Below are 24761 nucleotides of genomic sequence, written 5' to 3'. Positions count from 1 at the left end.
TATCATTAGCAGTTTTAGTAGAAACTTCAGTTTAGCAGTCTCCCCACTTCTATACTGGTCAAGGCTTTGCAAATTAGCTACAGATAAGCTTTAAATCTTTGACAACGTACCACTCAGGTATTTGGCCAATCCCCATACAGGCAGCAGAAAATCAGCAATATACATAAGACACTCATTAAAACAAATAAAAATTAATTAACCAAGTGCTTTGTGCCCATCCCTCCTACACAGATTATTACCTACCAACGACCTGCTGCACCATGTTCACTTTTTCTTTATGTACAGCTTTATCTCACAAGAATATTTACATACAAAACTTTACCCATACGGGCTTAGGCGCACCAAAGTTTTTTCCTTGTAAGACTCTTAGACAAAGTTCATAAGTGTAAAATGAATATCTTTTGTTCATCTGTAAAGTGCCATGAACATACATGCACCTGATAAGCATTTAGCCTTACAAAAGTCCGTAATGCAATTGGCATTTCAGCAGATTTTGACAATTCTACCATCTACCATTTGACTAATGCCTTAACAGCATTAGTCAAATGAAATCCCAATGAGGGCAAACTTTCTAAGCTGTAACTTCACCACAAGTGTACATACAGGCTACTGTCAGAAAAGAAGTAGAGTCTGCATAAAAGAACCTACCTGCTCTTCAGCTCGAGAAAGTTTCAATTGCAGATCAGCCACATGCTGCTCTTTGTCCATCAGCTTCTCACTAGACAGCTGCCTCTGTTCTTTGAGCCGCCCATGCACTTCCCCTAGCTGCCGCTCTGTTTCTAGAAGTTTACTGTGCAACTGCAAAAATAAAAGTCATCAATTTTGTAGTCATTACTTACCCAACAACACTGTATTTTAGACTCCCTTTGTACAATGTTAGCCCTAAGTTTTCACAACCCAGAGTAAAACAACCACATGAGCTCCCAAAGCCATGATGTACATCATAAAGCTCAGAAACACAAATCATGTTAAAGAACAGCATCAGCTGCACAAGTTTGAACAAATATTCAAAAAAGTAGGTTGGCAGGACCTAGAAGCATCATTTATCTACAGAAGACCTTCAATATGATTTACAGAGATTTAAGAATCCTGACAGAGAGAGCAATCCTTCAAAGATATAAGGACTATCATATAAAGTAATGATCCTTAGAGCAATTAAGGCTCATACAGCACACACCTTTGATCCTATAGATCCAGTGGCTGAAGCAGCATAACTTTACCTGCTTCTCTGGCTCCCACACATATTGTTTCTGCACCGCTAGAATAGTAAGAGTGTAATTTTTAGCGTGACCTGGCTACATCAATGGCATTCATTCTCTGCAGAAAAGAGATACTGAACCTTCAGTGTAGAGCACACAGTAACTTTAGTAATTTTCAGTCCAGCCCTTTCCAGCAACAGAGAGTAAGTAAGGGGCTGTGCTCTTCCAGCTGGACATAAGCCTGCCTCATGACTTTTTCAGCCATCAAAAGCAGTGCTGCACCATCTTCAAAGTGCAAGGATGGTCTTTTACAATTCATTGTTCTAAAGAGCTCTCTCCATAAAGTCAGCTTTTTCTTCTACTTGAAGCTCTCACAATAGGTCCTGGGTTACCACCCGCCTATTTCTACATGACCATATTCACAGATACACAAACAAACTTTCAACTCAATGCAAAAACAGAGAATGAATCAGACCTTGCAGCACAACAAGAACTTTCCCCAGGTATCAGGATAAGTAAAGCTTGCTTCCCTATGAATTTATGTCCAAGACCCTCGAATCATTCACTTTTTAACTCCAGGTCCTCCCTTCAACAACACTAAACCCTTCTCGCACTTTCCTCAAATCCCTGCTAGTATCTAGGCAAAAGCCTGCACAATCTTACTGCTCACTGCAAGCCACCACTTGTTGACCAGCTGGCTGCCTAGCAGTACAGAAAAAGGAACAGTGGTTTTGATAACATTAAAACTTCCCCTCAGGCACTGAGGGGGTGAGGCATTAACATGTCTTTCTCCTTTACTCAGCTACCTGTTTCCATAAGAATTTAACAGTGAAGAACCTAACTAGGAAGAACTTTGGGCCATCTGTCAAAATCTGGCTGAAGTTAGCAAACAATGCAAAAGTTACAGGGGACGGGGACAGGGAAACAAACATATCTATGCCTTATTTTCTTAGGAAACCAAGGTAAATAATTTGTTTATATGTCCACAACCACAAAAACTGTGAAGGAAAAGCTGTTTAGCATGTGGCCAAGATGCTGCCTGCTAGCTGACTGCACAGTTAAGAGGGAAGTAGGAGAAGAGGGGGGACGGAGTGTGGAAAAAGACCATAATCTCTCCTCAAGTGATCCAGAATGTTTGTCTTTTTCCACAATAATCACTACATTATTAATACTTCTTCCTCACTAAAAATATGAACAAGAGCTGGAGGAAAAAATCTAATGAAGAAAGAGTGCAGCAAGATAACTACTATATTCATGGCTACATTGATACTGGGAGAGAGTATCTGGAAAGGGGGAAATCAGCAAACAACATTGTACAAAAGTCCCTTTTATTATAGACACAGTTAAGTATTTCTGAAGGACTTTAAGACTGACCTTAGTAAACAGAATCATAAAATCCAGCATTAACCTATGTTGCAGTATAATAAAATAAATACTTAAAGTGTTCACGCGAATTTTGAGAAGATGGCAAGGATTCTTTGAAAATGCATTTTGACTAAACGGCTACCCTTTGTAAGCAGCATTCATTGAGTCAACATAAGCTATTGGACTACATGCATAAAACAGAAAATTCCATTAAAGTATGAAGTGAGCAAATATGAGAAATTTAGTCTTTTCATGACAATAGTAACTGAACACTTCACTTGTGTGAAGGGAGGAGAAGGTTTCGCTTGGCTTTTATTCTATTTTATTATTTTATTTTATATCATGTATGATAAGGGTTTTTTCCTCCACTATTCTTTCACAATTCTAAAGCACACCCTGAGATCCAGCAGCTTGTTCAGGTTTTCCTGCTTAGATTGTCTTCTTTCACAATGGTATCATCAGAGAATGTGTGATGCCTCCATTTCCTCTCATAGGAAAGCATTCAGCAATGCTTTATCCATCTTCCTTCTCTTTCGTTTTCTCACCCCAAATATCCTTCCTAAAAATGCCCTCTCAGGCTGAAGCCAGATTTCAGCTCAACCTCTTGGCTATGCTTCTGAAGCTTGCACACATATTGCCTATGCAGACTAAGGCAGTTTTACCAAGTGAGGATTCCTAAGCAGGTAACTAATATAATTATTTCCCCTCTCCCTGACAGAAGACTGACAGGAGGAGGAGAGTCATTCTGGGGATGTAATACCTACATAAATGAAGTCTTGCCAAGCCACAGCTCTTCCAGGATAACCTATAAGCTCACAGCTTACAACTTAATCTATTTCAGACTTTACAAAGGCTTGCAAATTGAGAAACACTTGCTTTAAAATTATAAAGCTTTCATGAGAGATCAAAATGAAGTTATACTAACGAAAAAAAAGTTGTTTTTTTTAACATCTTAGGATTAGACATGATTCCCAATGCACAAATATTTTTCCAGACTAACACATTACTCCCCAAGACATTAGATAAAACAGAGTTCAACCAGCCACAAATTTCAGCATGGTCAATGTTATATGAAAGTCCTGCTTCCATAACTCATTGGACTTAGCAGAACAACAAATAAATGGTGAGGGGATGTATACTCTGCATGTTCTCATAGCTATCAGCAACGTAAAGAGAAGGTGTTTGCACAGAGAGACGAAGCAATATTAAGATTTCAAATTTTCCCTGCTTTTCACACTAAGTATTCTCTACTGTATTCACTATTCAATTTTAAAGCACATAAAGCATTTTTCAGTTCTAATGTAAAATGAAGACTCACTTTTCTCAAACCTCCTATAGAGCAGTAAAATTACTACTAAAAGTGAAACTACTTCTAATAATCTACCTGAATTTTTTTTTCATAAGCTGAATTCATTATAGCTTCAGCTACCTTACTGAACCAGGATAAATAATCTTGCCGGTATCTTACGATTTGTCTATTACATTATTTATCATGCAAACTCAGTATTCTGGGTCGCCTTCTCATTTGACAATACTGCCCTTATTTCAGGCAATGCATCAACAAAAGAAGGGGAGGGGAAAAGTTGTAGGATGAAAGAAGAGTTCATTTAACACTTTAAGAGAAAAAGAGTAGAGGAAAAAAAATAGATCAGCTAAAGCTTTTTTTTTTTTCACATACAAAAATAGTAAAATAAGAACATGAGAAATAAGCCACAAAGTTTATGTTCATTCAACCTTAATATTCAAAACTGAAATTTCAAAGATAGTTTTAAGAAGAGATCCGGAGTTTGGACCTACTAAAAAGATCCAGACATAATGATAAACAAATACCAAAGAATTTCTGCACTCTTATCACAGCCTCTCCTTTTTTTTTTTTTTTTGCCAGTTCTTTTTTTTACTTATCCAAGGAAAAGAGGTGATTGCATTTCATTCTCTGCAGTGTTAGGAAGAATACATTATTCAAATACCAGCTAGCTTTACCTTTATTCAAATGCAGATACTGATTAGTTACTCCCCTTCAATAAGGAAACGCAAATGCATGAGCACAAAAAATATGCTTGCACAGTTTAAAAACCCCCAATGGGATGGTTTAAGGCACCATCCCAATAGGACAGTCTAGGAGGCTTAAGGAACCTTACCTGACTGAGCTCACTTTGGAGCTGCAGGCCATGCTGCTCTTTTTCTTCCCTCTGCTGCTGGAGCTGTTTACATTCTGCCTTAAGATGTTGGTACTTTGTCTCTACTTCAGACAACTCCTCTTTAAGTTTCTGGCTTGCTTCCCCCTTCTCACCTAGCTCTGTCTGTAATCTCTGTATTGAAGCTTCAGCTGCAGACAGCTTTGCCTGAAGCTGTTGGCAGTCCAGGTCCTTCTGGTGAAAGCTTGCCTGCACATTCTTCTTACTCACAGTTACTTCATTGTGTTTTTCTTCTAGCTGGGTGTAGTCCTGTTCTTTCTTCAGCAGTTTCTCAGTCAGACTCTATAAAGAGAGTTACACAGCTATTCAAATACAGTTCTGCTCACAGCCATTCAATGCATTATTCAAATTTCTTCTCAAGTGTTGATGCTGAACAGCAAAGAGCTTGCTTAAAAACATTATTAAAGTAAATATTGACCTCTATTTTGTTAATTCTGGAGCCCATACACACACAGTTTCAACTGGAAATACTGTTCTTCATAATCTCACCTAAATCCACTTCTTACTGAGAACACCACAAAAACTCTATTTCTGTATCCTGAAGACCAATTTGCTTTCCCTGAACATTTAAATTCTAGGGTATTACAACTGCATGTGTTTGGACAGAAGTTGAAACAGTAATTTGAGCTACTAGTATACACAAAAAAAAATAATCAAGTTATTACTGTCCTTCACACAATTCCTTAAGCAATAACACTTGTGGCTTAATTCCTGTCTAATCCTGTGCAGTCATCATGCTGATAATTGTAAGAAGTATCCTAATTTTGCCCTGTCACTATACTTACAAGAATGATCTGCTATCCGAAGCACGGAAGAGAACCTGTGAAAACTAATGAAATTTGTGATGTTGATAAATCTCTGAATGAAAGACTGATGATTTAATATTCATTTCAGAAGATTATATTTTAATTTATACTATTTAGTTTCCTTGCACACAAACCAACTCAAAGAGGATGGTTGCTTTGATTTTGAAAACACTAAAAATTGGTATTCCTAAAGGAAAACCATGAACATTGCTGAGTGTCAGATTTTCATTGTCATATTAACAACAGCAAATATTGCAGGGTCTAAACTCATACTATCAAATTTACATGCTGAAAAAATACTAGGAAAAAAATATTAACAGATCACTTTCAGCTATTACTTAATGATTTTTATCAAATTTCAGGAAATAACCAAAACTATATTCAGATAGAAATTAAATATCTTAATGGACAAAATATCATTCCAGAAAGTTTGGGTTTTCCCCCAAGGTTAGCTGAGCCACTAACTAGAATTCGAGAACAAAGAAGTCATGAGAACCATTTTAATTTTCCAGTGGCACGTTTTAAAGCACAGAAACAGTTGCAGGGAGGCCCTGGTCATCACCCAACCACTAGCAACTCATTCCATCTTCTTGAAATGTACCAGGAGGTTCCATTTATTGCAGCATCTTACTGACATCTACCTCAGCGGAGCATTACTATGCAGATCATTTAAATCCTTGTGTTCTTCTGGCAGTTGTAGTGAATACTATATTCTCTGTTCTCTTTCAATTAAAATACAGAAAAATAAAGAACATTTATAGCACATCAGCCTGAAAAAATGCCAACACCGAAGTCAGTCTTATGTGTCAAAACTTCAGACAGCTCTGCGACTTTGGAATAGCAGTTACAAAGACAGTGCTGCAATTCCAGCTATGCTGGCCATCTTACAAGTGCACTGCTGTGCAGTATCCAGGGATGAAACCTGTTTTGCCAGAAGAAAACAGCTGTAAAATCATTCAAATAAACTGAACAGCTGAATAGTTTTGTTCTATGGATTTTAGCAAATTATGACTACATTGGTTGTTATAAACCATATACAGACACTTCTATTTTACAATCATGATAAAATAAACAGAAGAATCCAGAAAGAAAAGAGAGGTTAGAAAACAAGCAATCTTGCAAATAACTCCAACAGTCCAGCAACCCATGTGAGAACAAATATAATTATATAATTAATGCCTATGTGTCCTTTTACAAAAATGTGTATTTTCTAAAGTATACAACTAAGTCAGAAATTCTGTCTTAACATTAAACTTTGGCTATTGAATTCTAGACCTGAAGGAGTATATTTTGAAATGTTTCTTGAAAAATAAAACAACTTGGTGCTGCTAAAGTTATGCAAAAGGTATGCATAAATTTATTTTTGCACACAGGAAATGCAGGAATGGACCACATAAAGAACATAACTGAGGTCAGGTGCCATCTTTACCCTCTTAAAGTCAGTGACAAGGCTCCCACTGTTTTTAGAATATATTTCACCTTCAAAATAGAAAATAATGTTGCAATTTCCTTTCCATTAAAGAGAAATTACCAGGCAGGAACATTAATACTTGCACTGAAGAGTGTTCCTGAAATACCAAAACACCACAGACTCCTTTTCACCTATAGCTGGGCAAATCAGAGCTAAAGTATTAAGCTTACTACTACTTTATAACTGGAGCTACACGTCACAATTAGAACTGCTATGAACTACTTCATGAAGAGTCAGTGCAGGGCAAAAACTTAAGTTGGGGGCAGGGAGGTGTAAAAGAAACAATTACTGTTGTCTTGAAGCAGACTGAGACTTGAGGCCACAGAGCTGACAACCTATGGTCATTCAGGTTACATCAGTGGACCCAGCAGTGTTTCTTATGTGGATGCATGTCCCAGCTGCATCCCAGATATATATGCATCCCAGATATATAAAGAGATATGGATACACGCAAGCCACCTCTCCTCTCCAAGCCTTCATTTCCACAGAAAAGGAAGAGGAAACGACAGTATGTTACAACAGTCAACAGAAAGCCCATAGCCTTTGAAGGCCACAAAATGCAATGGAGAACACCACATCAATCCCCTCTTTTAAAACTGCTCCTTGGAAAAAGTAAATATAATACATGCTAGTCGTGACAGTGGCTAGGCATTAAATAACAAACTCTGTGGGCACTGATTGAATTTCAGAATAGTTACATCAGTAGAGGGTTAGAAACTAAGCTTTTTTCCCTGTAGGTAATGCATCACAATTTTCTTATTAAAAAAAAACAAACAAAAAAAAAAAAAAAAAAAAAAAAAAAAAAAAATACAAATGCAATGAGTTTAGAAGTCTTGTACTTCAGGGAGTATGCTGGTTTTACACATTAGGTCTCTTCTGGGCTACCGGCCATTACTGGCCTCTGCAAGGCAAGCCAAGACCCAAACTTACAGTGCTCTATAAATGAAGGAAAGTTCCACTGGTCTCTGAGAACTGATCTTATCTACTTGTCATTCACTCTTCTCGGTATAGATTGCTTGCTTGAGGTTGTACATGAGCTTGAAAAAATCTGCAACAATGCACAGAAATACCTTCCTGCATTGCAATGGAAATATGAATGGATGTACAAATAAAAACACAACACATTCTATCCTGTATTAATGGCTCCTCCCTCCTCCCTGACAGCTTCTTCTAGGATAGCAAACTGTTTGAAATGTGAGCAATTTCTGTTATTTGGGAAGCTAGTGTTACCTGTTCCAATTCTACGTCCAATTCCTCCAGGGCCAAGGTTCTTTGGCTAGCATACCATCCTTATGGCTATCACCTTTCAAAAAGCTGCATAAAGAAATGGCTGTAAACTGGTTTAAGTCATTGAAACTGAAAGAGGAAATGTAGCTTGCTGCCACTTCTTCCTATTCCTCAAGTGGTATTTGGCATTAGCCTGACATAGCAGAGGACTGTTAAATTATGGTTATCTTATGCATCAATCTGTTTCACTTCACATTGTTAATGGAATAGCAATATATTCAGGCAAGGCCTCTTATCTTGTACAGCAATACTTCTGTCAAAAGTTTGATGCAGTGTTGCTGGTCTGTGGAAAAGTACAGCTCAACAATTCTCACCATTTCAGTTCTGTACCTGATTTAATGAGCCAAACCAAGAGTCACCCTAATTCACCAAATTTTAATTGCACCTTATTATCTTCTTTGCAAAGGCTGTTTTAATATTAATTACATTAAATACACACTGTTTGGTCTCTGTCTTTTCCTATTTTTCAAGATCAACAAGGTTGCTGGTGAATACATATACATAATGTGTATAGTTCATACACAGTGTTAGATAAACATGTAACAATCAGCAGCATGCATAGAATCATAGAATCAGCTAGAGGTTGGAAAAGACCTCCAAGATCATAAAGTCCAACCGCTACCCCATGACTACCAAATCCACCACTAAAGGCCTCATCTACATGGTTTTTGAACACTTCTAGGGATAATGATTCCACCATGTCGTGGGGAAGCCTGTTCTAATCCCTGATCACCCTTCTGGTGAAGAAATTTTTCCTAATATCAAGTCTAAACCTCTCCTGGTGCAGCTTGAGGCTGTTTCTTCTTGACCTATCACTTGTTACTTGGGAGAGGAGACTGCCCACCTCCTCTCTGCATCCTCCTTTCAGACAGTTGTAGACAGCATCTTTCTCCCTGTCTCCTTTCCTCCTTTACTTACATTTCTTTCACCACAACACATACTTTTTTTAATGCAAATACAAAAAATGCAGAAAGCTGAAAGGGCTTCAATAAAAGCTCTCAAGGAATACTTACAAGCTGAGAAGCTTCTGGAGTTTATTTCCATTTTCTACCATTCATGACTTTAATAAATGGCCATAAAATATGACAGGACTACAATCTAAAAGCTAAGAAACTGCAAAACCAATGAAAAGAGCTAAAAATGCTTTCTGAATTATGATTTTTAGTGAAACACTGTAACATTTCAAAGGGTACTGATTTTTCTTTGCATGTGTGAGATGGCAATACTGCTTAATGACTGGTAAGCATAAACTACAGCAATTAGAAATCTGCAATCGTAACAACCCTGAGGATTTCAGTTGTAACATACTGATGATCATTAAAATATAGTGTTTGCTTGTACAATACCCTTCACATTAAGCAAAATGGCAAAGGAATTTTCAACTTCTGCAACCCCAAGAAGTGTTTTGCTACAGTCTTCAATGCTTCCCAAAGCAGAATGTGATGTGTTTCCATTTTAATATGAGCTGACAAGCATAGAAAATAACGGCATTCTCACCTGGTTTTTTTGTTGCAACTCTTTGACTGAACTTTGAAGTTTTTGCAGCTCCTGAACATACACAGCTACCTCCTGAGGTCCTTTGGCAAGTTCAGCTCTCAACTGGTTAATGGTAGCCTGATCAGACAAATAGAAAAATCCACATTTAAAACAATGCTCTGCATGCATATCCCAACAAAAGCAAGATGTCTGGTAGCAAAACAAAAAAGTACCTTGTAATAAAAAACAGCCTAATAAAAAATCACCTGCAAATTAATCTCAGAGCACCATTAGCTACAGAAGCACTACTTGAGCATAATTTCCCAGCTGAGATTCATTCATGTCCTACTTCCAGAGACAAAAATTGGTTCCAGTCCAATAGGAAATGCCAGGTTGAGCCCACAACCAATAAAAAGCACAACAGATTATCTATTAATCATTACCATAGTTCTAGCTCAAGGTGAAACCCTCCCAAGTCATAGCAGTTACATGGCCAAAAGCTTTGCCTCCCTCGTAAGGAAAATTTACTGGAAAAGGCACTAGAAGTGAGTCTGGCATCTGATGCAAACTCAGTTTGCGACTTTTGGACACACCAACCCTGCAGGTCAGCATAATCAGGGAACAAAACTACTCCATTAAAAGGATTGGCACAAAACAGAATATATCAATGACTGCAAAGTATTTGAGTACCATAATGGAAGCAAAAAAGAAAAGCACTTTAGATGGGTAACAATTGCTGCCCTAAAAGCATGCTGTGTATGAATGCACTCACTATGAATACACTATATAATGACCTTTTAAAAGAAATTTTCCTTCTTATTGTTCTCTTAACTACAGATTTCAGCATAAATGTATAAATACCAAATTTAAGTATAAACTAAAGCAGAAGTAGTAGACAATAAAACATACTAGCTACAACCTTCGTACAGAAAACGCATATAAAAGAGAACATATGAACATATTATACAACTACATACAGTTATTAACTGACTTTCTGTACTGCTGTGCTTTACAAAGACTGTTTTGTTACGGAGCTGTTAGGTAAAACACATCCTGGGATCTGCCTCTGGCAGGCAAACATTCCAGGATGTTCTCAGGAAACACAGCATGGGTTTTTCACTACTGAGAGAATATAATGCAGAAAACATGCAAAAGATTGCTAAAGATACCAATGCAGGCTTTCAGACTAGAATCATAACTTATATCCATAAAGACACATTTCCCTCACAATTCAAGAAGCCCATCCTACATTTCATTCTTAACATGGAAATACATCATGAATGAATACTCATTCCTGATACTGACTGCCTGATGTGTCTGTATGATTAACTAATCAATAAGCAAAAGAGAATGTATCTGTTTAATAACCTCTTGAAATTATCTTGATACAACAGAAATCTACTATAAGCATAAAAAGGTTTCAAAAAATTTACCTCAAATTTAAGGGTCTCCATTAGAAAACATAACAAATAAAATGGATGGATGAAAGATGGAAATGAGCAGTCACAAAAGGTATAAGTAAACACATTTCCTCAAATTTGTTTTCAAATATTCTGGTGGTTTTAATGCCTTTGCTTAGTGGAAGAAAAAAAAAAAAAAAACAGTCTTCGCTTTATTAAATTTACCTATAATTTAACCCACTAATTTTGTTTAATTCTGTGAACACTAGTTAACAATAAACTCTAGGCCCTGTATTCTATGAAGATTTATCAGATACTGAAAAAAACCCCAATCTGCAGAGGTTCATAGAAATGCTTAGTTCACAGCAATGCATATGTTTTCATTCTGTGTTTACTATGGAGGAGCCAATATAGTGAAAAACTAAACATGGAAATAATAGCTCAGAATGAACATTCATCTGAGATACACACACACCTGAAATAAGGCAAACACCCAACCATAATGCACACATTTAGGCGACAACTGTAGAGCTGCACAGTTCTTCACATTCCCCTCCTGCAGCATCTAAAAATGCTCACACAGGGTTAAGATTATCTTGGTTATTTTCTTCACCCATGCCATAAATTTAACTTATTTTTAAAACATCTTCACTTTGGAAACCAGAATTATCCTCAGCCAGCTTGGCAAAATAGTCAAGGATGGCATAAGAATCACTTTCAGTCCTTGAGGAGCTCTTAAAGAGCAAAGCTCTTAAACAGCAAAACATGAAACATGGCCAAACTTTTATGGCCAGAACTGTACCCATTCTGCCAATGAAGGACTTCCACTTCTTGTTTTCTTATGGCTAACACTTTCCATAACTGTGGTTTTTTTAAGAAAAGTAGAAAAGTTTTCACCACTATGACTTTGAGTAATTTTGATTTTTTAAAAACTTCTGATCAGTCACTTTACACTGACAGGAAAGCTTTTAGTGTGAACACATCTCGGGTTATTGTTGCCGTATGTTGGAATTAAGCAGAGAAGACAGTAGCACTTCTCAGAAGAACCAGATTACCACTGCTTACCACGTTCTGCCACACAGCAACTCGATCTTCTCTCATTCAGCCTACATACTGATGATACTACACAGACATCTGATATAATTGTTGCAATGTAGCTTATAATCCTTCTTAGAATGTAAGAATTGTTATGTGAACACATAATAACAGCTAAGGGCATCGTGCAGCCTTCTCCCCAATCTGCTCTTACTTCCAGAAGGGCTGAAAAAACCTTCTTCACTAGTCTTTTTTCCTGTTAAAAGCTACACTTTAAAGCTACATTTTAAAATGGCTAGTTATGTCAAAACTTAAACATACCTAATTTGAGGGAACAAGAACAGTTCGCACTCCTATGAGAATGTTTTAAGATGAAAGATTTTTGTTACACCCCTACTGCTATGTCATTTTATCTTCACATGAAAACTAAATACCCCAAACCACAAAAGAGTACAGAGACAGTATTTTGAAATGAAATTTAAATTCCACAGCATAGTTGTGGGATCTCACAGTTAAAACCAAACTGCGATTATGCAGCAACTTACATGGCCACATAACCACATTATATTCATAATACCAACTGTGATATTCCTTTTTTCTGATCTGATTAAGCTCTTGGCACACATAATTTTAACTTGAAAACAATGGTAGGTTCATGTTTAGTACAAAACTGTACCCTTGAACAATTCCTGGAGCTCAACATATCTGCTGGGAGGGGAGGTAGAAGGGAAAGCCTGAAGAAATTCATAATAATTCCAGGCAGGCAGCACTTCTCTAAAGCAAGTGCAAATGAACAAAGTCAAAACTGCAGTTCTGAAATCTAGGGCACATGAAACCCTAGAATAAAAATATACCAGAAATACTTCATATCCACAAATCTCAACAGGACAGAGGATACTAGGAGTCCTACAGAAATCGTAGGCACTCCCTCATGTAAACAGGGGAGTGCTGCAATGACCCCACTTCACTGTGGACCACAGCTCTGCGTTGACAAGTTTTGCTGATATTGCTGTACTGGTGTGGGACAATAGAAAAGGGGGAGGACAAAATTAAAAGGTCTTAAACACAGCTGACAGTCTTCAGTGAAGACTTACCCTGTCAAGTCATCCATTTGTAAAACTACACCAACCAACCTGCCAGACAGGTGCAACAGCACCCAGCAAAGAGAATTCTTTGGGAGGTATGGATTTACCAACTCATCAGTAAATAAATCATACATCAGACAAAAGCCCTTTTAGTGATACTGTAATTTTATCAAGATTTCTTGCCATTGTCTCTGTCAGAGAGCTCCCTCACTGTCACGGTAAACAACATCAAACAGGCCAGGAGTGATACAGAATCACAGAATCAGAATGGTTTGGGTTGGAAAGGACCTTAAAGATCATATAGATCCAACCCCCCTGCCCATGGCAGGGATACCTTCCACTAGACCAAGTTGCTCAAAGCTCTATCCAGTCTGGCCTTGAACACTGCCAGAGATGGGGCATTCACAGCTTCCTTGGGCAACCTGTTCTAGTGCCTCACCACCCTCACAGTAAAGAATTTCTTTCTTCTATCTGATCTAAATTTCCCCTGTTTAAGTTTGAGAAAGTTTGACGAGTAAGATTCACTCTTACAGACCAAAGTCAGAGATGTTGCATTTTATGGAAGCAGAAGTGTTCACTGGTGGAAAAGCAGAGAAACCAAAACCAAGAACACTGAATATTTGCTATGGGAGAAGCAGTTAGCTTTGCTTCCTTTAACACAGAGTTATCATCAATTCTGTATGTAAGAACAATGAAATTGGACAAGTGCTTTCAAATCTCCCATCAGCAATTTAAAACTTCTTCCACTGACAGCCAAAGCAGAACAAGCCTTCACAAAGTACTTCTGAAGAAATCAGCATATTCTGCAGCTCAAGTAGACAGTTAAGATACTTCATAAATGTGATAAATTTAAAAGTTCAAAACCAGCATAATAAGGAGAAAAAAATATTAAAAGAATAAACCTAACATGAGAACAACAGATTTTATTTTATACTTTAGACCTTTGGTCTGCAGCAACAAAGATAGAAAAGGTGGTATCACCTGGAAACAGATTACAGGTGACATCCTGACATCTTGATCTTGAGACATGGTGAAGCCGGGCTGTCACTCACTTTCTGCTCTACTTGGTAACAGGCAACACTTGAAGCCAATTATGCAGTGGACTGAGGGAGGGCAAGTGTGCAGCACAGATTTGTACCTTACACACAAAATATTCCTATAATAAATAATAGGTGCAAAAAAGCCTCCCATTTGACATTAAAACTAGGAAAAAAAAAAAAAGAAAACCAGTTTATCTCAGTTCCACTGACATTTTTAAATCTTGTGTAAGTTCAAGAATTATGTATGTCTTACGAGAATACTGCAATTATTTTTACCTTGTCTTAATAATTTCTCTTTTATGTATTTTAACACTAGCATCCATTTTCAGGCACATCAACTCAAATATTAACCAAAAACATCATTTTCAGTAACAACTGGTTTTGTCTGGATGTCACTTAGCAAGAGAAACAAGTCTTCAAATCACACAGGTATTGCTTTACTTTTCCCTCCCAGTACAAACAGCACAGCTCTGCTAGAAGGTTTCTTCCTCTGCTATTGGGTTCTTATAATAACTTTTTGTGCCAAGAAAAAGTTTTACAATGAAAAACGTGGAGGCTTTTGTAGAAAAGACAATTTTTTGACATAATTATGCAATTTACTACAATGAAGAAACATCACTATTAGATAAGTTAGAAGATTTGGTTAAGAGGCTTTTTTATGATGAATTAATATTTTCTATTTTTTATGAAAATTGTCGTAAAGCTAGCACGCACATCTTTAGGTATGATTATTACCTCTGAATTAGCCTGCTCTGCCTGCAAGTGCTTGCACTCGTCTTTCAGCTTTTCAGATTCTCTCTCACATTCCAGTGTCATTTTGTCCATCAACGTCTGAACTTGGACCAGCTCCTTTTTCAGGACGGCCACATCTTCCACACCAGGTCTCTGTAGCTGAAAAGTAGCAGAGTAGCAGTGAGCAACATGCTGTTGGCAGACATGCTTCCAGTGTCAATATCATCTCTAAATATCTTTTAAATCACTAATCTATACACAAGATGACATATACTGTATTATAGCAGAGAAAAAAAGAACAAACTCCACACAAAAACAGAACCATGGAAAAGTACTCAGCATTTCCAAAGGAAAAAGGATTTAATGGCTGGTTGCCAGTTTTCACCTGCTAAACTTAGAACTTGTTGATTGGTTTCAATGAAATCTGACAAATGAGAAAAGGTCTCAAGGATTATATTTCAGTAATTTTTATGTAGGTAGATGCCTAGGTACAGGAGGGAGACATTCCCTGGAAAAAACACTGAAATGCCAGGGAATCCATGCAACAAATTTATCTGAAGTCACAATTCACTGATAAGTAGGAATACTGTATATACTTCGCTGTTGTAATACAAGCCCATCTCAGGACTGAGACACAACATAATCCAGTGCTACACAGACTTTTATAATGATGCTGCCTCTGTCTTCAAGAACTGTTTAAAAAAAAATCCACAAGAACAGACAAAAAAAAAGGAAATGTCTTGAAAGTACGTAGACATGCCTTATACCAGATCCATAGTTAAAATCTGTTGGTAATTATATCTAAAACACCCCAATGACCCTCAAAATGAAGCTATGGAGGGAAAGGAGAGGGAAGCCAACAGTGGGCACCGAAGAAAGCAGAGGAGTGTTGGCATCTAGAACAGCAAAGTTACAGGAAAAGGGTAAGAATGCAGAAGGAGAAAGGAAGATGAGAAACAACTAAACAGAGGGGAATGGGTAGGTCCAGTGGCTGGGCAGGGCCAAGAGTAACTCATGAGCCCTTCAGGGCAACTAACTACAGACAAAACGAGGGATAAATGAGTCCTACTTTCCTCCAATGATGTCTAAGCAGTGGTTGAGTGGGGGAAACTAGGAAGTCCCCTTCACTCCTGCTTTAGAAGTGGTACAACTGCTGAGTCACTGGGATTGCTCTCTGGAGTCACGACTGTATATAAAAGTCACCAGGAGACAAAACCCTGGAATACACCCACACTGGTATTATCAGCCAAGTGCAAGAGGGACAACATTAACATAGGCATGGTGATGACAGCTGCCAGCCTTTCAGCCATCATGTCACAAAACACCTTGCTTCTTACAAATGCAGCTGTCCAGGGACAGTCAGAGCATAACACCTCATGGAAAAAGGGTGATCTAAAGCTGTGGAAGTCAGCCACGGCATGATCCAAATACAGGCCTGCACAGAACATCTATATGTGCAATACCCTGCAAAACTGCTGAAGGGTAGAGCATCAAATAAGCAGACTACAATATAAAGTAGGGTAAATTTTAATACATGAGTCAGAAACAACATGTATTTCCTTAATGGAAAAACACTGAAAATGTAGGTCAGAAAAACAGATGAGAAACAATGGTGTTCTGAACTATTTCAGCCCACAAGCAGACATCTCCAAGTTCAACAGAGTTCAACTGCTTTAAAACTGCATTTGCAAGCATTTTAAGTATATCCCTCCCTGGACTTGAAAATAACAAAAACATTAGTGTGATGTGAATACCAGCTCTGTCTTTAAATCTTCAACTGTACTTCTCTCCTTCTGCAGTTCTTGTGTCAGGTTTGTCACTTTCTGTTCTGCTCCCTCCCGAAGGCTGATTTCTTCATCATACTTTGATTTAAGTTCTAATAAGAAGGAAGTTAAATAAATAATCACTTGCCCAAGTTGCCCAAGTAGAAAACAGAATCAGACCTCATGTTAATATACTTACCCACAATTTCAGTGGCTAGTTGTGCTGCTTTTTGCTCAAATAAGTCTTTCATTTGCTTAATGTTAAAATTTTCTACTTGGATCTCTTCTAGTTGCCGTTCTAATGATTCTATTTCCACAAAAAGAACAGTATTATTTTCAGAAGAGGTAAGACAATACAATTATGACCATAACGAACCACAGCAGGTAAATGAGTAATCCAAATTCACTTAACATCCAATTAACTTAGCAAAGTGAAAAACTTTACTGAAGTTAAATATCTGCAAGCATGATGCTGGAACCTGTCACTAGTTGAGCACTCTGCAGGATTAAGTACATATTGGTCACAAATAGCAACGGGCTGCTGAATTGTGAGCCCCAAACTGTGATTAAAAGCTTTAATCATGATCAGTCAGACACTTTACACTCACATAAAGAAAATTTTATTCCATGAGTGCCTCGTGGAGAAAAATACAGAGCAAAAAGTATTGGTCTGCTAAACAAAAAGTAAAAAAAAAAAAAATAAAAATCATTGTTTACTTTGCTAGCAATGAGTACAGAAAAACACTAAATAAAACCAGCCCTCACAAGTGCTATAGTTTAAACATAAACAGTCACAGTCTTTCTCAGCAAGAGACTTGTACTGAATGCTTGAATATATGAAATTATGAAAAACATGCCCAAAACTATTTGTGAGCACTGCTTTCAGAGTCAGAACTTCTGTCTCACTTCTAGAAATTACAAATCCCAAGCCTCTAGAACTATTTCCCCAGACTATGCCTATCAAAATCTACCTATCTCAAGCACTTACAATGAACTTGTTTTCCAGTAATTTCACCATTCCAGCTTTCTAGCTCTTCAATTTACCAAAAGTGCTTTTTCACAAACCTAAAAGCTACACTGAATAAAAAAAACAGAAATTCCAGACAGTGCAGAAATTAATATAAGAAAATGGTAGCCACCTGTAGATGTAGCCGTTGTCAATCCATCAGACTTAGAATCCTTAAGAAAACAGAATAAATGCATCATTAGACAGAAGGAATAAAAATTACTACTACCACCAAAGTTCATCCCATTTTTGGAAAAGACAGAGATAAATAAAGACTTTCATGCCAAATACTGCAAAGCAGATTAAAATACCCAATTTAAACAGTTACATCTCAAAGACTGAAAAAGGCTAAGATAATTTTCCATTTCATATATCACTACACTATCAGGCTTCCAGACTTGCAAGACAACCAGTAACAGTCCCTTCCCCCTCCCTCTCCTCAGTATTAAAATGTGCCCTAAAAACAGAGGTTACAGATATCACTAAGTACATTCTGAGAAGGCATTCTATCAGAAAGCAATTTCTGAGGTTTGTTACAATCCAGTGTGTAAGTAGCTCACAGTAACAAAAGAAGCAAGAGCTTCCTTAGGGCACAATGTACCAGCATTGCCCTTGCCTTGTTTGTTCAGTTCATCTGCATATCAGTGACATCAAACTATCGTTCTCCAAAAGTTCTTACAATAAAGACCTGATTGCCTTCCTCATAACAGAGAAATGCCACATTTGGTTTATCTGCTTTAATAAACTGAGTTCTGAATAAGCCCAACAGAAGGAAAAGTCTGAACTGGACTTGCAGTGAGTAGTATGGAAGAATCATTATCTATTCTGACTTTGTTCTTCAGATTTATAAATACCTCTCCACAATGCTCTGTTTTCAAGAACATGTCAATATTCAAATTACAGAACTAACTAAATCAGGCCACGTGCCTTACAAAAAAGGTATTAATCTTCAATGTCAATGCTGATGATAAACCTGCTTCAAGTATTTTAAAGCAATTACTTGCTGCCGCTGCCCCTGTAATTTCTCTAGTTCTTTCTTCAGCTCTTCTGAATACCACCTCTCCTCCTAGGGGGAAAACATACAAAGAAAAAAAGGAGATGGGGAGAGAGAACGGTAAATTTGGTTGCTTTAGAGAGTGGAACATTTTGCAATTTGAAACAAAGAACCAAGTGCAATTAAAATACATTTCCAACCTTCAGTGAAGCTTGCAAGTCTTGGACTTCTTGTCGGAGCAGTGATACTTCATCTCTGAATAAATACATCCACAGAGTGGAAAAAATGAATATGAGTAGTTATATTTTGTCAATTACATACAGGTTATAATGTGTATTAAATAACTGGAGTGATAGCCATGTACTACATAAACAAAACATAAAAATAAACATAACATAAATACTTCTTTGATTTTTTTGAAACTTGGAATAAACCAGATTAATAGATACTTATTAATTCACTTTGCACATCACTTGAAAAATGCAAAACACATTAATTGGAAAAATAAAGAAATAGATATGCAAACAGTCTCATTAAAACACAGTGTAAATCTAACTGAGTGCATCAGCTCAACCACATGAGTTCATAATGGCAAAGCTATGCACTGGGACATTTAACTGTTTTGCCTGCCTCTTTATGAAAATGACAGGTTTATTCTCCTTCACTCCCTGTATGACAGAAAGGAACACTGCTAAGAGACACTCATAATTTTTCATGTACACAGCAACTCTGTATGCCCCACAGACACATTCACTTAATGGTCTGAAATTTTAAAGCCTTGGGATTTTAAATTCCCAAATTTCATCCTCAAGCCTCCAACCACGCAAGAACACAAGATCCAAGGCTACAACTGTTACTAATTGATTTAGTCTCCTTACAGAATTGCACAACTATACATGCAAGGATGATGTTGCATTACCGAGATACAGCTACTCCAAGTCTAGAATACACAGGTCATTAAAATAACTCAAACATATCCTTTCTTACTGTTTGTACAGTGGCAAGACTGAGGAGTACACAGAACTCCTCAGAGTATATGTATGTGGGCGCCAATGCCAAAATAGTCTCTCAGTTTTACATATACCATACAATTTTATCGCTGCTGTGCCGCATTATCCCCTCCTCCACAGTAGTTATCTTAAATTATTTCATACTTAGGAGGAAAAAAACAAACACAAAACAACAAAGCAAGCTATTCCTTAGCTGAACGGGGAAGAAATACATCCAAGTCTACATTAGCATGTTAACGTCAGGTCAGGGCCATCAAGAAGCAAGTGAAACACACACACTTGAACCAGTGAAACAAGAACTCAAAGGTGGATCAATTTCAATGGCAAAACAAAGAGAATATTGGGAGGCTAATTTTATTCAGAAGAAGATTTTCTGCTATTTGCACATTGTTGTGCCTGAGACATTCACTGCAGGTTTGCAAATACAATTTTACTGAGGCAGGTATAGCTGCAATCCAAATCCCGTACATGGCTGTGGGAGGCAAAGAGGGAGCAGCTTTCTCACCAGTATGAGTAAGCAAATCAGCTAATATGCTCACTTAAGATTATAAATGAAATCTCAGGCAGGTGAAACAGTTAACTGTATTGAAGCTGGGCTGAACATATACCAGATCTGCAATACTAAAGCATTTAAGATGCTCTGGTCTTTGTAGCAGATAAAAGGCTTTGAGCTACATAAAAATAGTTTGTAGTAGATGGGAAGGAAGAGGGGAGGAAAAAGGGAAAAGTGCAGTTGGCTCCATACTCCCAACACAGTTTTGCTTGATGATTTTAAGATGAAACCTAAATTCAGTGTAATCAACCAGTGGAAAATGGGGGGACGGGGGCGGGGAGGAAGTGTAAGGGATCACTGTAGACACTGTAACTTTGTTTTTCTTACTGTCACACAAACCCTCACCAAATCTGTTTTTCCGCTAGGCCTGTTACAATCCCTTCCTCCTCTCAGCACATCTGAGCCTCACCATCTGGCAAAACCTTACTACTTTTCCTTAAGCTCCACTCCATTCATTACCTGCAATGCCAGTGCCTCCATCCTAGCATGGAGTAGCAATGGCCTTGCTGAATTGGCTGGGGTAGAGTTAGATGATTCACCCTTGGCACATAATCATGGCAGTTTACTGGCAGGTGGGAGGAAGAGGATGCAATGTAACTCACAGTACCTAACTTTTTCTATTGACTAAATAGGGAATTTTACCTCCCAGTCTTGGTACTATGAATTACATGCAAGCTTCACTCGTAGTTGGCTGACAAAGTGGCTCCCTGATGTAGCCTGCAATATTTCTTTAATACAGTATTCCAAGTCTTGGAAAAACATATTTATGTTGAATGAGAGTTTTCTCAAGCAAGCATGCAACAGAGAAGCATTAAAGAATACCACACTAATAGGAAGAAACAGTCATATTACACAACAGCTCCCACCAGACTCCCTTCACTCCATCCAAACTCCCTGACCTTGTCTGCTTTTTTTTCAATTATATTAGAGAAAACAAAACCTCTTGTCCTTAAATTGCCAAGAGCCACGAAAAATATAAATAAATTTCACCAGCCAACATCTGGTTGACATTGGAAACTTGAAGGCATAAAAATAAACATTTCATAAACTATACAATGTAGTTATTACCGATAATTCCTTTATGTGAAAGTTATTATTCTACTAAAAGAATCATTTCAGGTCTAAGTTATATCACTCCAAAAAGCCTTAAGTTAGAGAAGAAATGCTCATTCTTGAATAAATGTGTACATAGGAAACCCAGTATAACTCCACTAGTACCCTACCACTTTCTCCTTAATTTTTAGAACTTTCTCACGTTAATTTTTAGGACTAATTTTGATTTCTTTTTTTGCAGCAGCAGCTGGGAGAGAAGGCAGCTATCCACAGGCAAGGGCCCATCCATGCATGAAGACCAGACCTCTGCTAACGGTGGCTCTAACTGGCTTGCCAGCTCTGCACAATACTGGGAAGATAGGGATCTTCACTAGGATAACAACAGAAATAGGTCACCCTCCACACTTTTTTCTCAGCAAAGAACCACCCTCTCTTGAGTTAGTGGCATAAATATCTGTATTTCTTTCAATGCAATTATTATTTTGGGTCACATTTCTACTAGTGACAAAACATTTGAACCATTTACTTCTCAGCGTCAACAGAAGCCAGCTCCATTTAGCAGGTGACCACCTGTGTGGTCATGCAGTGTGTACCTCTGCTGCTGAATGATGCCACAGGTAGCTGCTCACTTGGACACTGCCGTGTACAAACCCAGAGAGTCTGGGAAGCTGAAACAATACAGGAGCATGGACTATCATTTACAGTAGTCCAAAATAATCACTGAACAGAAAAAGAACTAGCAAGAAGCAAAAGGAAACCTATGTAAATTTTACCCCTAAGAAAAAGCTTCCCAGACCAACACAGGCCAACTGCTCAGTTAAACTTTTCTGGAGAATGTTTCGCATTATCTGTTCCTGCTATCTGATGTGTTTCCTAGGAATATACTTAACAACACAGTTCTGACCAAACAGTTAAATAAAATAAATAAGAGAAGATTTCTGAAGATCAGCATGGAGTTTCTGGAAGACAGAAGGAGAATTAGTGAGAAAAACAGAAACTTCTCAGATTTACAAATAACTAGACAACACAAAAACCTATTTAGGCAAATACTGATGCTGTAATCATCCAATAAGAAAGCTAAATACCCAGGGACAAAAATCATCCTTCTTCTCTATTTTCAGGGTTATTCTCCCCACCCTCAAGAGATGAAATTCCAGCTCTATGCTAGAAATTAGGAGGAATCTCTATTTTTTTCTGCCATATTCCTAAAAATCACTCCAGTCTGTAACATCACATTACTATCTGCATGAGAAAGAGGTGACTTAATTAACAATATAAACATCTGCCTGGTTTTCATAGAATCATAGAATGGTTAGGGTCAAAAAGGACTTTAAGATTATCTAACTCCAACCCACTTGCCAAGGGCAAGGATGACACACTAGGTCATGTCACCCATGGCTCTGTCCAACCTGGCCTTGAACACTGCCAGGGATGGAGCATTCACAACCTCCCTGGGCAACCCATTCCAGTGCCTCACCACCCTCACAGAAAAGAACTTCTTCCTTATATCTAACCTGAACTTCCCCTATTTAAGTTTTAATCCATTACCCCTTGTCCTGTCACTACAGTCCCTAATGAAGAGTCCCTCACCAGCATCCTTGTAGGCCCCCTTCAGATACTGGAAGGTTGCTATGAGGTCTCCACGCAGCCTTCTCTTCTCCAGGCTGAACAGCCCCAACTTTCTCAGCCTGTCTTCATACGGGAGGTGCTCCAGTCCCCTGATCAGACTCATGGCCCTCCTCTGGACTTGTTCCAACAGTTCCATGTCCTTTTTATGTTGAGGACACCAGAACTGCACACAATACTCCAGGTGAGGTCTCACAAGAGCAGAGGAGAGTGGCAGGATCACCTCCTTCGACCTGCTGGTCACGCTCCTTTTGATGCAGCCCAGGATATGGTTGGCTTTCTGGGCTGCAAGCATACTGCTGGCTCATGTTGATTTTCTCATCGACCAACACCCCCAAGTCCTTCTCCACAGGGCTGCTCTAAATCACTTCTCTGCCCAATTTGTAGCTGTGCCTGGGATTGCCCCGACTCAGGTGTAGGAGCTTGCTCTTGTCTTTGTTGAACTTAATTTATTTTCATTTATTGTCAGATTGATGTCATGCAATGTAATTTCAAGCTAGTTTTTAACTGTAGCTGGAAATGGGGCATGAATATTTAAATACTGGAGTACATAATTACAAATTAATACAGCATTCAGTGTAACCAGAAGCAGCTCAACACTGACACAAAAACACATGCACAAATGAGTACTGCTTCACCTTTCTGGTGACAGATGACCTTCCCCTCCATGAGTTGAATCAATGCCAGAATTATGAACTGCTTCATAGTGCTTGAACAGCTCTTCAGCTGATCCATGAGATTTCATACAGAGAGGACAAATAAAGCCCTATTATAAAAAGGAAAACAAAAACAAACAAAGAGAGGTGAGAAGTAAACTTTTATTTTTTCCATCTTATTTTTACATAGAATTGTAAATTTCATTTGTGTACCTAAAACATACCAGATACAATCATTAAATTCATACCACTTATTTCATGCTCCAATAACAATTTTGGCAATTAAAATCCTAGAAAATGCCTACAAAATTCATATTCCATTATTCAGTAGGGTTTTCCCCCAACAGCATTACATACTAGCAACAGAACCTTTATTTAGAAAAATTAAAAGTGATTTCAAAAAGTCTGCACTACAATTTCTTCCTCCCCCCAAGAAAAGAATTTTCAATACAATCTGATTCTTCCTTCAAAAAGGAGGTAGGGTTTGGAGTTTGGTCTTAAAAAACAAGATACAAAAGTCCACTCTAAGAATTCAACAACCAAACACTTAACTCATATACATGTGCATGTGCCAAAATGGCTACAGAAAATGTGTTAAACTACCGGGTTTCCAGTAATGTCTATCTGATACGATTAGCATATGATGGCAGCAACAGTCATTCTGATCACAAGAACCAGAGGGAGATCCCTGGCAAACAGCAACAGAAATGAAGAATAGGAGGGGCCAAAAAGCAAGTGATTTATTTTTCCTAGCAGAAAGCAGTCAAATTCATACAATGACAGCACAACAGCATCCTTTTAGGATGAATCGCTATTAAGCAGTTCTCACTGGTATATTTAGTTTCCCAGTGATGGGAAGGTCTCCTGTTCACAGAGAAAAACAAGTGCTCCTCATAGCATGAGTAAGTGCATGTAGAAAGAACAAGTGTAGAAAATTGCACTGGCCGCTCCTTCCTTCTGCTCTTTATTTCTTTCCATTTAAAGGGCAAAATCTGTTTCTTTCGCTGGG

General features: G+C 37.9%; 1 protein-coding gene across 4 annotated transcripts in view; it reads right to left on the bottom strand.

Moving 5' to 3' along the window:
- Positions 1 to 24761, bottom strand: part of EEA1 (early endosome antigen 1) — a 69075-nt gene that overhangs the window by 25096 nt on the left and 19218 nt on the right. For 2 of the 4 annotated variants that reach the window (XM_062633500.1, XM_062633509.1), the window contains 10 exons: positions 23735 to 23862; positions 19055 to 19109; positions 18861 to 18926; positions 17994 to 18033; positions 17054 to 17161; positions 16846 to 16967; positions 15095 to 15250; positions 9821 to 9937; positions 4703 to 5041; positions 649 to 798 (listed from right to left, as the gene is read on the bottom strand). In XM_062633500.1, the coding sequence (XP_062489484.1) occupies positions 649 to 798; positions 4703 to 5041; positions 9821 to 9937; positions 15095 to 15250; positions 16846 to 16967; positions 17054 to 17161; positions 17994 to 18033; positions 18861 to 18926; positions 19055 to 19109; positions 23735 to 23862 (1281 nt within the window). Of the gene's footprint in view, positions 1 to 648; positions 799 to 4702; positions 5042 to 9820; positions 9938 to 15094; positions 15251 to 16845; positions 16968 to 17053; positions 17162 to 17993; positions 18034 to 18787; positions 18927 to 19054; positions 19110 to 23734; positions 23865 to 24761 lie in introns of those variants that run through there. The other 2 variants (XM_062633522.1, XM_062633518.1) reach the window with 2 other exon arrangements.

The sequence above is a fragment of the Pezoporus occidentalis genome, unplaced genomic scaffold, assembly GCF_034315485.1.
Source record: "Pezoporus occidentalis ecotype Australia unplaced genomic scaffold, CSIRO_AGI_Poc_V1 ctg112, whole genome shotgun sequence".
Lineage (NCBI taxonomy): Eukaryota > Metazoa > Chordata > Aves > Psittaciformes > Psittacidae > Pezoporus > Pezoporus occidentalis.
This window is presented reverse-complemented; position numbering and strand designations above follow the sequence as displayed.